Source organism: Myripristis murdjan, chromosome 24 (genome assembly GCF_902150065.1).
Source record: "Myripristis murdjan chromosome 24, fMyrMur1.1, whole genome shotgun sequence".
In the NCBI taxonomy this organism is placed as follows: domain Eukaryota; kingdom Metazoa; phylum Chordata; class Actinopteri; order Holocentriformes; family Holocentridae; genus Myripristis; species Myripristis murdjan.
The window spans coordinates 8892603-8905513 of record NC_044003.1 but is presented as its reverse complement, the minus strand read 5'-3'; the positions used below and the strand labels follow the sequence as shown (position 1 = coordinate 8905513).

The 12911-nt window shown below is 39.7% G+C and overlaps 1 protein-coding gene across 1 annotated transcript; it reads right to left on the bottom strand.

Moving 5' to 3' along the window:
• Nucleotides 1-614: 614 nt before the first annotated feature.
• On the bottom strand, nt 615-12871 carry casp8ap2 (caspase 8 associated protein 2). Its single transcript, XM_030047181.1, has 10 exons — nt 12537-12871; nt 11143-11225; nt 10900-10974; nt 10208-10311; nt 10003-10077; nt 8813-8928; nt 5364-7972; nt 2669-5168; nt 2311-2410; nt 615-2148 (listed from the first exon to the last, which is right to left on the bottom strand). Exons 2-10 carry the CDS (start codon nt 11180-11182, stop codon nt 2086-2088), a joined length of 5682 nt encoding a protein of 1893 aa, XP_029903041.1. The 5' UTR covers nt 11183-11225; nt 12537-12871; the 3' UTR covers nt 615-2085.
• Nucleotides 12872-12911: the final 40 nt, after the last annotated feature.

Below are 12911 nucleotides of genomic sequence, written 5' to 3'. Positions count from 1 at the left end.
ATCCGCCACGTGACCCTACAGTGCCCCGAGGTTAGTTTTACCCTGCAATTTTTAACAGGACACTATACTGGTATATTATCAATATCGCCAACTGAGATGTCAATATGCAGCCGAGCAAAATTGTTTTAACTTTTAAACATTGTTGCTTACAGCATATTCTTCCCCCATAGCATCGCATCGCAACTTTACACCTTAAATCTTCATTTACGTTAAGCATGTTATTGACCTGCCCGCAACCAATAATTTAATCAATTATTTCTACATGCATGGCAAAATCATTGGCAATTTTAGGCGATGTATTTCGTCTCTGATAACGATATACCAGGCATCCACCCTGAATCTGGTACAGTGAACTCTTGCAGTATCTACAGGTTTAATTCTGTCCTCGACCTCCTGTCGCTGAATGAGGGTCTGCTACTGAGTTACAAATGGCACCCCTAGGCTATGGCCTCAATTTTCATACTTTGTGGCCCACTTTATGAATATGTGTCACAATGAATACAGCATATTGTGCCACCTGACAAAATTATCTTAGTTATAATTGACCAAAATGAATTTACCCAAATGATTCTGCTTCAGTCTTAGTTAACTAGAATTAAAAACTGACAGCAGTATAAATAAATAAAACTTTATTTTCAGTGAAGAAATATGTACAATATTAACAATGTGGAATTATTGCATTGCATGGTGTTTATAATCAGTGGAACAAGTAAACAGTCAAAGGTGCCATTTAGGCTCACAGATAAAAGGTTTAATGTCTATTAACATATACACATAAATGTACTGTACAGTAATTGGACATGTAAACATTTTCAATACCCCCTTCACACGCAACCTTTAAAAAAGATCCAAAATATATACTTCTCATAAAATGGCCTTTTTGTAATGTGCTCAGGACTGCCAGTCCTGCAAAAACGGGTATTCCTTTCTTCTGAAGTATCTTAAAACAAGGCAGAAAAAGGCAGACATTTCCATTGTCAAAAAATGTCAGCTCACTGAATAAAACAAATTGTTATGCAGTTGTACCTGGAATTATCTCAGCCAGTTTGAACTGATGTAAGAAATATACATTTTTTTTTAAGACAAAGTGATTTTCATTGATGGACATTTTTGCAGTGCACCATTTTGTGAAGGCCAAGAAGGAAAAACATAGAATTTTTTTGCACTGGACTGGGTTTTGTTAATAGCAAAACAACTTAGGGAAAAAAAAACAAACAAAACAAAACAAAAAAAAACAGCAAATCCCCATAAATGATACTGATTTTATGCAATGGCTATACAGATAGCTTACATTGAATTATGCTCAAAACAATCAGGTACACCAAGTTAAATCAGAAAACACTAAATATGCTCTTGTGTTGTTTGCTGTTTTGCACGTAACACTGAAATGAGTATTTAAAATCCAGTCGTATTATAATAGTTTTGATCACAATTCACATTTCACATTCTCTAAAAGCTAATCCATTCTCCAGGGAAAAAAATTCCTTCACAACAGTTGTGTCCTTAATGAGGTGTACAGACACTTGCAGTGTGTCTGCCTGCCTTCAGGCAAACACAACACCCATTACTGTTAGTAACTGAATGTTTCACACCATCCATGCACATCTGTCCTTTTAGAGGCGTAAAGGGAGCCACTATTCTTGAATTGCACCAAAATCAATTGACCTGACAAGTGTGCAATTGTCTAATTCACACACTTTGCAGCCCGTTGGCAAAATCGAACAGTATGAAAAGATGAAGTGAGTGACAAACGCTTATATTCTTCTGTCAATCGACTTCACTTAGAAACATGAGCCTTGCTTGAACCTGCAGTCCGTCACAGAAATATTTCAATTTAGCCGAATCTCTGATCAGTTTACAATGACAGCAGGCAAGAGTTAAATGTCTTTCTGGTCGACACATGGATCTTACTGAATACATTAGCCACTGTGGAGATCAACCTGTGACCTTTTAATCAGCAGGAATCCAGATATTCTTCCATGACGTCAGGTGAATCAAAGCCTATATATCTGTGTTGACAATGTTTATAAATTGCCCGATACATGAACACTTTATAAAATCATAATGCTCAAATGATCAGTGGGGTCAGCTGTCCATCTTCTCCTGCTTCTTGAAAAGCTTCATAAGCTGGGCAAATCGGTCAGCAATCTGAAAAATGGGAAAAAGTGTTCTGTCATTGTTATCAAATCCAATGCAGGACATGATGTAATACTCCGTCTGCATAATTGGTGAGTATATTGCCACTGACAAGTGCGTATCACAAAACAGCTAGGGAGAAAAAAAAAAAAAAAAAGAAAAACAGTGACAAACCTGTGCTGGTGACTTGTTAAGCATGCTTGACAAGGCAGAGAAGGTTTCACGAGAGGCACCTTTTGTTTTCAGGTGAAGAAGAATAGTCCGATCTTCATCTCTGCAAGATGAAGTAGAAAATAATCAATATTTAAGCAATGACATTTCAGGGGCACATTTTTTTCATGCAATGCTCATTTTGTGCTGCAGCTAAGATAATTTCTTTACATATAACAATATAATTCATTACACAAGTGCCATTTGCACAGCCTTGCATAAGCTGCAATGCCTCAATGTGATAATTATGCTCTACAGATATGCACTTGAAGACAATGAAATAGAGTGCAAGTGTGTAGTGCAAAGTGGAAAGTGAACTGACCTAGTCCATGCCACCACCACTTCACCCTTTTTCCTGATGACATTCTTAGCAGAGAGGCTGCTGGGGGACACAGTTTTTGATTTGCATTTGGCTTGACTTTTCTCGCTCTTTGAGCTTGTTGCATCTCTATCTTTTGGACTTTTTGACACCATTCCTTCCTTGGGCTTTTCTTCCTCCTTTCTGGGCCGTTTTACTTTTAATTTATCTTGTTTCTTCTTGCGTTTTCTGCTCATTTTGCAATCCTTTTGCTCTTTCTCTGGGGTTTTGTTGACTTCCTCTGCAATTACAAGACTCCTGTCAGATGCTGACATATCCATTTCATCCCTTGATGAGTCTGACTGATTAGACAGCAACACTTGACTGCTTTGGCGTGTTTCAGAGCTTTCAGTGTGGGCACACACACTGTTATGTGAGGTAGTTTTTGAGGGACTGGTTGTTTTCTGTTGCTCCGACATTTTCTGCGACTCATCAGACAAAATAGCTTTTGAAGGACTTTCCTGAATTAGCATATCTTCTTCCGCATGTGGCTGGTTGTCTTCTGTTAGTGTTTGACTTAGACTCTGATCAGCAGTGAGAGTAACATCTGCATCAGTGGCTGTCTGGCGGATCTTCAAAATGAAATGATCATTAGACTTCTCCATCACAACTGCTTGCATGGGCAAGTGTGGCTTAAACTGAAATAATGGTGTGACAGCTGTTTCCAAGGCTGCACTGCTGCTGGACTCACAGCTTGAGTTGTCAGTGTCAAGGGCAAGGTGAATATCATGCTCAGTAGCATCTTCTCCATCCAGTAAAGCATCCTCACTTAAATGAGCACTGATGACACTCTCAGGAGTGGATGTTATATCCATGGTAGGTGGCTGTAGGAAGCTGAGGGTGCTGTCAGACTTGAGGGGTGATGGAATCGTAAGAGAGACAGCCAGATCTTCAGCTAGTATGGAATAGGATCTTTGAGAAATCACACTGGATTGCGTCATTGTTCTGCTTTCCGAAGGCACTTCTAATAAGCAACTTTCATCAAACAAAGCTGGATTCAATGGGACCTGCACTCCTGAACGTGGAGAGGACCCCTTGTGAGGTGAAATGCCAGACCATGTAGTGATTAGTTTGGAGGGAGTAGCAAATTTGGTTGGTGAAAGAAATTTAGCTGGAGAATATTTAGTTGGGGTGGTAATGCTAATGAAACTTTCTCCAGGAACACCATCCTTCCTTGGGGTACTGACTGACCACGCAGTGCTGTCTCCAGCAGTGGCACTGGAGTCTAGTAAGTCATTTCCTTGCAGGAGACACTTAAATATTTCTCCCATTTGAGAGTCTCTCACTAAGTTAAATGTTAAACTGCTAGCTTGCTGTTCGGTGAGTATTTCAAAGTCAGTCCTGTCTTGAAATGAGCCACTTTGAGAGAGAACCAAAGAAGCCTTATTACTCTTCTCTGGAGTTGAAGTCAGTTTGTTGGGAGAAAAGACTTTGACCACAGTTTGTGGAATTGGGCGAACTGGAACTGGTCTGTCTTTTTCTGTGTGGATCATTCTGATATCTTTGCCTCTACTTCCTAAACCTGTTTTGCAAGGGGCAGCAGCACAAGGCTTGATTGTCCTCTGGCTGGTCTGAACAGACTGCTTGTCCTTTTGACACTGCGACTTCGAGGGAATTCTTACAGAGAGCTGCTTAGATACATTTTCACTTCCACTTGGTTTCCCATCCACTGCCTCTTTTCTTGGTTTGCAAAAGCATATTAGTGTTGAATTAATTTCCTTGAACAAGAAGTCAAGTTGAACATCCACAAAGTCCCACAATTTCTGCTTCAGATCAAATGCTTGCTGTTCAAAGATGCGGTTCACAATACCGTTATTTGATACTTTGTTAAACACAGATGTAATCTTTTTCTTCAGTGTGGCTTTCAGCTCTTCAACTTCACTGCATATTTGTCCAAAACGAGCACCATCCACAAACTCTAAAAAAGACTCATGGAAATTGTCCATCATGCCATAGAAACTCTTCTTGGGGAAGTTTTTATGAAGCTTCATGTACTTTTTTCGGATCTGATAGCGAACAGTCTTTAACATTTCCATCACCTCTTCCATGGTGGAGAAAGAAACTTCAGATGCTGTGGGGCAAACGGTTTTAAAACGACTTTTATTTGATGGACTTCCTGTCGATAAAGACCCTGTTGCACTCCTATGTTTTGAAGCAACACACCTCTCCTCAGATATCTTCTTAGAAAACCTTGAGGCCAGCTTTGAACTTGTTTGATTTCGTTCTGGTCTTGATAATTTAGCCCTCTTGGGTGAAGACACTGGAGAAGTTGTTGTTGCTGCTTCCTCACTTTCACTGACAATTTCCCCTTCCTCAAGTTCACTGTCAGAGAGGCTAGAGGGAGGATCCGATGCCTTGTCTCCAATGTTTTGTGACTCGTGTTTTGAAGGAGAACCTGGGTATTTGTTCTCTTTGTTCACGTCCAGCTTCATTGAACTTGCATCGACAGATGTGCTAGAGAAATCTGCAAGGAGAGGGAAAAATGTGTAGAGTGAATAATAAATAGCTCAATGGCACACCTGGAATTGTACTAAAACCATGTCATGAACATTCATCTGATTTAATGAAGATATGGTCAAGTAAAATAATAATAATAATAATAATAATAATAATAATACAGCGTATCAGATGGAAAATGACAATATCTGGTGCACCCTACCTTTCCTAAGGCTTTTGACATGAGCTGGCTTGCCATGGCAATGCAGGTGACTTCTCTTGGTTAGCCGTATCGGGCTCCTAAGAGGGCTTATGGCATCAGGGATGCTCTTCAGGCTGCTCAGTGTGCGCATCATGGAGTCCTCATCATGAAGTAGTGGCATGGAACTGGAAGGTTCGATTTTACCCTCGTCTTTTTCTGGATGACACTTTCGGGGACTGAAGGTCTTCTTTGGTGTGAAAGTAAGAACGCTTTTACACTTCTCTGGCAGGGTCATTTCTTCTGTTGTGCTGCTCACTTTAGAAACTCCAACACAGCCAGTTGATGAACTTGGCTCAGCTGCAATGCTATTGGTGTCGCTGATGTCTTCATTCGACTTCGTTAAAACATCAATTGCTTCAGGCAAACTCAAGCCTTCTTGTGGGAAAGCTTCAAGGCTTATTGTACTAGATACAGCATCTGCATCTTTGGGACCATCTTGCAAGTTACAAGCCTCTTTCACAAGGGTAGAATTTGATGAGGCAGAAGGAACCGGACACTGCTGACTCTCCTCAGGAAGGATGGATGGTGAGGTGTGCAGCCCTTCAAGTTTGGCCTTTCCAGTATCATTTTCAGCAACAGGACTTTCTGTTGAGGGTGAGGCAACTGCATCTTCTTTGGTTGCATCCACAGAAAGACTCGTAGGTACTGCAGTTGTAGACGTTTCTACACTTGAATCAAGCACTGTGGGTTCATTAATAGTAGTTTCTTTATTTTGATTTTCAGGGTTTATTTTCTGTGAAAAATTGCAAGGGTCATATGTTGAAATGCTTCCGGGCGAACCATTTATACAGGCTGTTGCTCCAGGCTCATTAATTTTGTCATCTGACCCCTGCTCTGTGTTGCAGCTTGTGTTTTTTGAAACAACACTATCTGTTACTGAAACGAAACTACTCTCTGGTAATTTTGGAGAGTGATTGGTTGTTTGATTATCTGTAAGCTGTTGGCAATGTGCTGAGGTAGTTTGAACAGAATCATCTTCAAGTTGCTCACCAGCCACAGTGGTTTCAATCTGGGGTTTGTCCTGTTCCTGGCAAACCTTTATACTGACACATTTCTCATCTGTTATCTCAGAACCTGGCGTTTTGGGCAAATCTGGAGAGTGCTGTGCAACTTTATTATCTGAATCTTGATCAAATCCTATTTCTGACTGACTGCTGTCCAGTTCATCTATGACGAAAAAAACTCCAACATCAGGCTGCTCAGTGTCACTTTTTCCTCCATTTTCAAATGCCTTGTCAGCTGGTGTGGAATCTTGTTGGCTACCATTTACGAGAAGCAGTGGTTTCTTAACTGGTGAAAGGGTGAGATTCAGTGTTTCCATGAAACAAAGCTTCCTGTTTGGACTGTTTTCTTCCACAACGTTTTTTCCAGTGATATTTGGTTCTTCAGAAGATCTCTTTGAGGCCTCAACTGTTTTCTTCTCTTTAACCTTACTTCTAACTTCTGTCTTATCCTGGTCCCTTTCTTTTGACCTTTTTTTCTCACTTTCTCTGCCTCTTTCTGAGAGAGAGCTCCTTTTATCTCCTTTCCTGATCTCATCTTCACAGCCTCTCTCCCCTTTCCTCCGATGATCCCTTGAAGGACTATCCCTTTTCTTTGTTTTGGACGACTCACTGGATCGCTCAACATGTTGCTCTGAAGAGGACTGCTTCCGGTCCTTTGAGTCTGAACTTTTTCTACTGTGTCCATCTCCAGTCCTGACTTTTCTATGATCTCTACTATGGCCTTTTAACCGCATTTCACGGTCTTTTGATGACTCTGAACTGTCTTTAGATGATTCTTTAGAGTTGTGAGCAGAAGCTGTACTGTGTACAGAGTCTACTGTTGCAATTCTTGTTTTATCTTGCCTCCGGTCTCTACTTCTACTTTTTGTGTCATCAGACGATCCTTGGGTACTACTACTAGATGATGCTGCACAAGGTAAAATCTCGGGTGGTGGACTTTTAGCCCTCTCTGATCTGTGGTGCACTTCAGCATTTGGGTAGTTTCTGGTTTTACATGACATGTAGTCATATTTTTTGCCTGCTTCTTTTTCTGTTTTGTGAGACCTGTCTTTCTCAGGACATTTCTCATGACATTCCTTGCTGCGATCTGAGCCAGACTTGTGTTTCCTAACTGTCGATTCAGATAGTTTTGGACTTTGATGTTTTTCCTCTCTGTGCTTGGATTGTTTGTGTTTGTCCATCTCACTGTGTCCAGATGATGAGCTCCCGCTGGATTTGCGAACAGAGTGATCAGTCTGTTTTACGGATGCCTCTCCTCTTGAGGAACATTTTGAAATGTCAGAGGATCTTGAAACTGTTGTCTCTACACAAGAAGCGCTGGGTTGAAGGTTGGCACAACTGCTTTCTTTTCGGGGGAGTTGAGGGGAACTCCTTTGAAGATTGTCCTCTCTGGGTGGTGAAGAGGGGGGTGGCTGTCCTGAAGATGTTGATGGTGGAGGGGGAGGAGGCTTGATTGCTGGGGGAGGAGGTTTACTCATGGGGCTACTTGAGGCGGTCTGTCTGGTTGAATCTGAAGGCCACAGACCATTTATGTGAGGCTGATGACGAGGCTGACGTCTGCCTGACCTGAGGAGGATAATTTCAACAACTGATTGATTACGTAACAAACACAGATACAATCAGTTAATGTAGGTAATGTTGTGTCTGCTGGCCCTAATGGATATGAAATCCCCAAATTAACCAGCAACTTATTTTATTTTGCCCACAACTGTATTTTGAATACCAGCAGTGTTAGATTACCTGCTAAAGTAGCTGGTAGCATAGACAGACTCATTAGATATACCAAAAAAATTATTAGCATTTGGCTGGCAACTGGTTTATCAAACCCTTCCTGAATACAATATGACTTAGACAATATAGTGATAATATACCGTATTTCACCAATTAATCGCCCGGCCGCAAATAGCCGCCTGGTTCTTATAAACGCCTGGGGTCTGCACGCATTTTGCGTATTAAACGCCCACCCGAATAACCGCCGGGGCGATTATTTGCATTATATGTAGGTAACCCAAAGTAAGGCTATTCACCTTATTTTTGCAGAAGTAAACAGTTAGCCGCACAATAACAGTGCGGCACCTCCGTTTTCTGTCGAAATAAGAGCGCTAGCTAACGTTAGAACAAAAGGGTGTACCGTAATATTAAATCGACCGACTGAAAATATGTTGGACAGTAGCTGTCATCACGATAATGACCTGGTGCAAAAATAAATAAAGGCCTGCAGCGAATAGCCGCCTGGTTCTTTTAAACGCCCGGGGTCCAAGTCGATTTTGCATATTAAACGCCCGGGCGATTAATTGGTGAAATACGGTAGTAATGTGATGCAGATTAAAAAAATGTTTTTCTGTTGCCAGTCGTTCACATATTATACCTGATTTTTAAAAATGTATTTGTAGAAATGAATCTTACCATTGGTTCAACCTCTGAATCTCTTCATCTTTTCGCACCACCTCCTGTCTGGCAGTTCTTAAAAGTGCAGAGATGTTCTTTTTGAGTCGGCAGTTCTCTGTGTTCAACCCTGTGTTCTGTAAAAGGAGGGGAAAAAAAAACTTTCAGTCTTTTCTATTGAATTTTTAGTCGAGATACAACTTGCCAACTTTCAGTCTTTTCTATTGAATTTTTAGTCGAGATACAACTTGCCATAGTTTTTATTCTGGTTTATTCCTGGGCTTATGCTAGCAATGGGTTCAAGTCATTTGAAGGAGGTGGTATGGGATACTTTGGGTCACATAAGATGTGTAGTATGAAAACTAACGAGTCCAGATGCATCTTGACAATATGAGAAGACGATCCGGTTGCTTTGCGGGAGAGAAAACACCCAATAGAACGAATTGTAGGTTTAATTCAAATATTCATGAAGTTTGTTGTTGAAGTGAGATGGGAATGTCTTGAGATGGGAAAACTGTGATGCAATAACAAATTAATGAACAGCTCTTATTTGGATATTTCAATCATGGTACAAATGTTGTACCTGCAATTCTAATGGCTATTTTTTGAGCCGGCTGAGCTATAAGGCCAAGTGAATGAATATTAATTTTTTGTGGAGGCTCAATGCAGCTAAATGAATTTGATGGAAACATTGAACATAAAATCATATCAACTACATTTAGGCATAAAATAATCAGCCTTTTCTGTTTCACACTTTAAAACGTTATCACAAAATATTAAAAAACTACCAAAGGTAAACATATTAAAATTAATTTATAATGAAGTTACAAATATTGTTAATGTTAAGATATAGTTCTTAATCATTTTCCATTTCAACAATCACATTTTCCAGACCTTAATTTTTTTACCTGGTTACAAGATTTTGATTGATCGTGGCTAATGAACCACATCATGTCATACTACAGCTTAAAATTGTTCACAAAATAAATTCACATTTTCCACAACATGGAAAGTGAACATCTAAATCAAACAAGACATTAGAAATGCATACGGAGTGAAAAACTTTTTTTTTCTATACATTTCTGAGTATTTGGGCTGTCCCCAGCATTTCAAAACATAGAGATAATCTTTTTCAGACCCATGTATCATTTCTATTAATATTCTCAACATACTGTCCACAGTTACAAACAGAGTAAATAAAGTAAAGAAACCTGTGTCTCCATCTGCTGCAGTCTTCTGCGCAACTCTTCAATTTGATTTTGTGCTGCTTGGAATCTCTTCTTCAACTGTGAACAAAAAAAAAAAAATGAATGAGCGATTTTGGCAAAAGCCTCTTTCAGTTTTTATTATCACTATTATTATATTAAATTCAGGCAACACAAGAAGAAACAAAGCACACAGGACGTGACAACTGACCTCATCGTAAGACGAATCTCTGCTCTGACGCTCCTCTGTGACAATTTCTTCATACAGATCCATTGATTCCTTCAGCCGCGGAGAAAGCAGCAACGAGGACTTATCTACAATAAACCAAAATATGATAATCAATTACTGATGTCCTGAAGATGGTGCCAGATACTGGGCTGATATTTGAACCCATATTGGACAGCAACCCAAATACTAAAATCCAGTATGAACAGCATATAATACCCCTTTCACACATCATAATAGTGATATTACTGCTATGACTAACAATAATAATAATGATAATAATGTTTTTTTTTATTATTATTATTTTTATAGCACTCTTCATCCATAAAATGCAACTCAAAGTGCTTCAGACAAAATTTAACCATATGAGGTGCTCTGTAGCCGAATTTGACTGCCGCAGTGAAGGACTGGTGGCTCGATATTGCGAGTGGAAATCATGGCATGATTCAACACAGCCGTGTCTGTCAAACTGGCCTGATAGCATCAAAATATTGACTGACTGCTGGCAAGAGCTGATCTGATTTTGCAGATTACAGATTTTGCCTGTAGCACTACTTTATTTCCATCAGCCACAGTAAAAACATTAAAAAAAAATAAATAAATAATAAGAAAAACTTAATTTCTTAGTGTGACACCAAACTGTAGTTTTGTCCTGAATTTATTTAAATGATTTTTACCTGCGACGCTGCATGGACTGGCATCCAGCCCGGCATAGATATCCACAGAGTCTTCATTGACAACAGGAGTCAAGACTGTGTGTAAGCATAAAAACCATTACATCCATATTACAGCAGTCATACTCAACCTTTTCTTTCCATCACAGTCAGAGTTTCATTGTAATAATATATCATTACACACACAAAAAATTTGAAATATATAAATGTTTTGTGAGAATTAAAAAAAGAAAGCATTATACTTACGACCGTGACCGTCAACAGCGTCACTGAACAAGTCCTCCATTCTTCCAAATGTGTTTTTCGCTCAGTTTGTTTGCAAGGAGTACCTAACAAACAACAAAACAAAACAGACAGTTAATGCCAGTCTGTAAAGGCCAGAACATATTTGACACGGTCTATTTTGTCGAAGAAAACTTGGCTGACAGCTACGTCACCACAGCTAATGCTGAGGGAAAAAAAATTATAACACGTTCCTCAAAAAAAATCTGCAGAACTATATGTTTTCACTCTCCTGCCTGTTGCAGTGTGTTTATCCCATCAGATTCAAATAAGCTTTTAATAAAGTGCACGTAAAGGCATAAAACGCCCAGACATGACCACTATTAATAATCAGTAAACAAATCTATCTCTAAAACCAGTTGACCTGCCTTGGTAATTAGTCCTGAACATATAGTATGGTTAAAAAAAAAAAAAAAAAAAAAAAAAATCAGATTGCTTTTACTTTGACAAATACTACTAATAATAAGTTATAATATGATATGATTTGTTTTGATTTTGTTTAAAAAAAAAAAATACTAAAATGATGTTATTCTTGCTGGCATCAATACAGCAAACAAACATCTTCTTGCAGCTACAGAATACAATTTGTAGGCCAGTGCATCTCCACAGCACCACAATACTTCATTTATAATAGCAGCATCTTTAAAAAAAAAAAAAAAAAATCTTTACCTTCAAAGACCTGCAACTGGCAACTGGGATACTGCACTTGGCCATATCGCAATTTTGCTCATGTTTTGACTCATTTCAGCATCAAAAATCAGCACATACAATAAAAACATTTAAAATGGGGTATTATAACAATTATTATTTAACAAACTAAAGCTGAATTAGTAACCAAAACTCGTCTTGCATGGAAGCTGGAGCTGTTATCTGGGGCCACTGCGAGGCCCCAAACAAAGAGGACAGCAAAGTCCTGAGCCAGGAAAACACCAAAATGGAAATGGGACAAAAATATTAAGTATACTGGCTATTTCCAATTAAATCCTACAGGGCTAAACATGGTTTCAGATTGAAGTGAGCGGGCCAACTTTTGCTTGGCGAGCTAACTTTAACCTTTAACACCGTAATTTAGTGAAGTCCCATGTTGGTGGAGCCTCACACTTTGAGCTATTTTTCCACTAAAATCAAATGTCAGCAGTGACACAGGAGCGCAGACACAGCTAAACCCTGCTCAGGCGGATTTTTACCTTACAGTGGACGTGTAAATCTCTAATCTGAGGTCAAAACCAGTTCACCCATCCAAAAAAACGCTGAGTATAGCGCATTTCCGTGAAAACACGCATGAAATTCAGACAGCGGTGTCATCTTTATGCACAAATCAAGTCTCGATTCAACACAAGAAATAAACCTTGGCTTACCATCGACTGCTTTGTTTGTATTTCGTTATTTCTTCCCCTCGGTGTTTACAAAAGCAACGTCGCGCCAAGACTTCATTGCACAGGAAGTAACGACATTTTCCCGCGGTCTGTCACTGAAGAACGCCTTTTAGCTCCCTGCTTGCCGCTAAACTATCCCTAAAAACTGCGCCAAATCCGCAACGAAGTCAACAACTGCGCATCTGGCAGCCTTCGCCGGGCCTTACATTAACAAGCCAAGCCGCTGGCAGCGATAAACATGCGCTGGAAAAAAGACAATCTTTTAGTTTTTCGTGGTAGCCGCTGCTGTTTCTGTGGCGGAGCCTTGCCTCTGCCTCTCCGTCTGCCTCTGTCGCCGTTCTGGTCGCGTCATCAAGC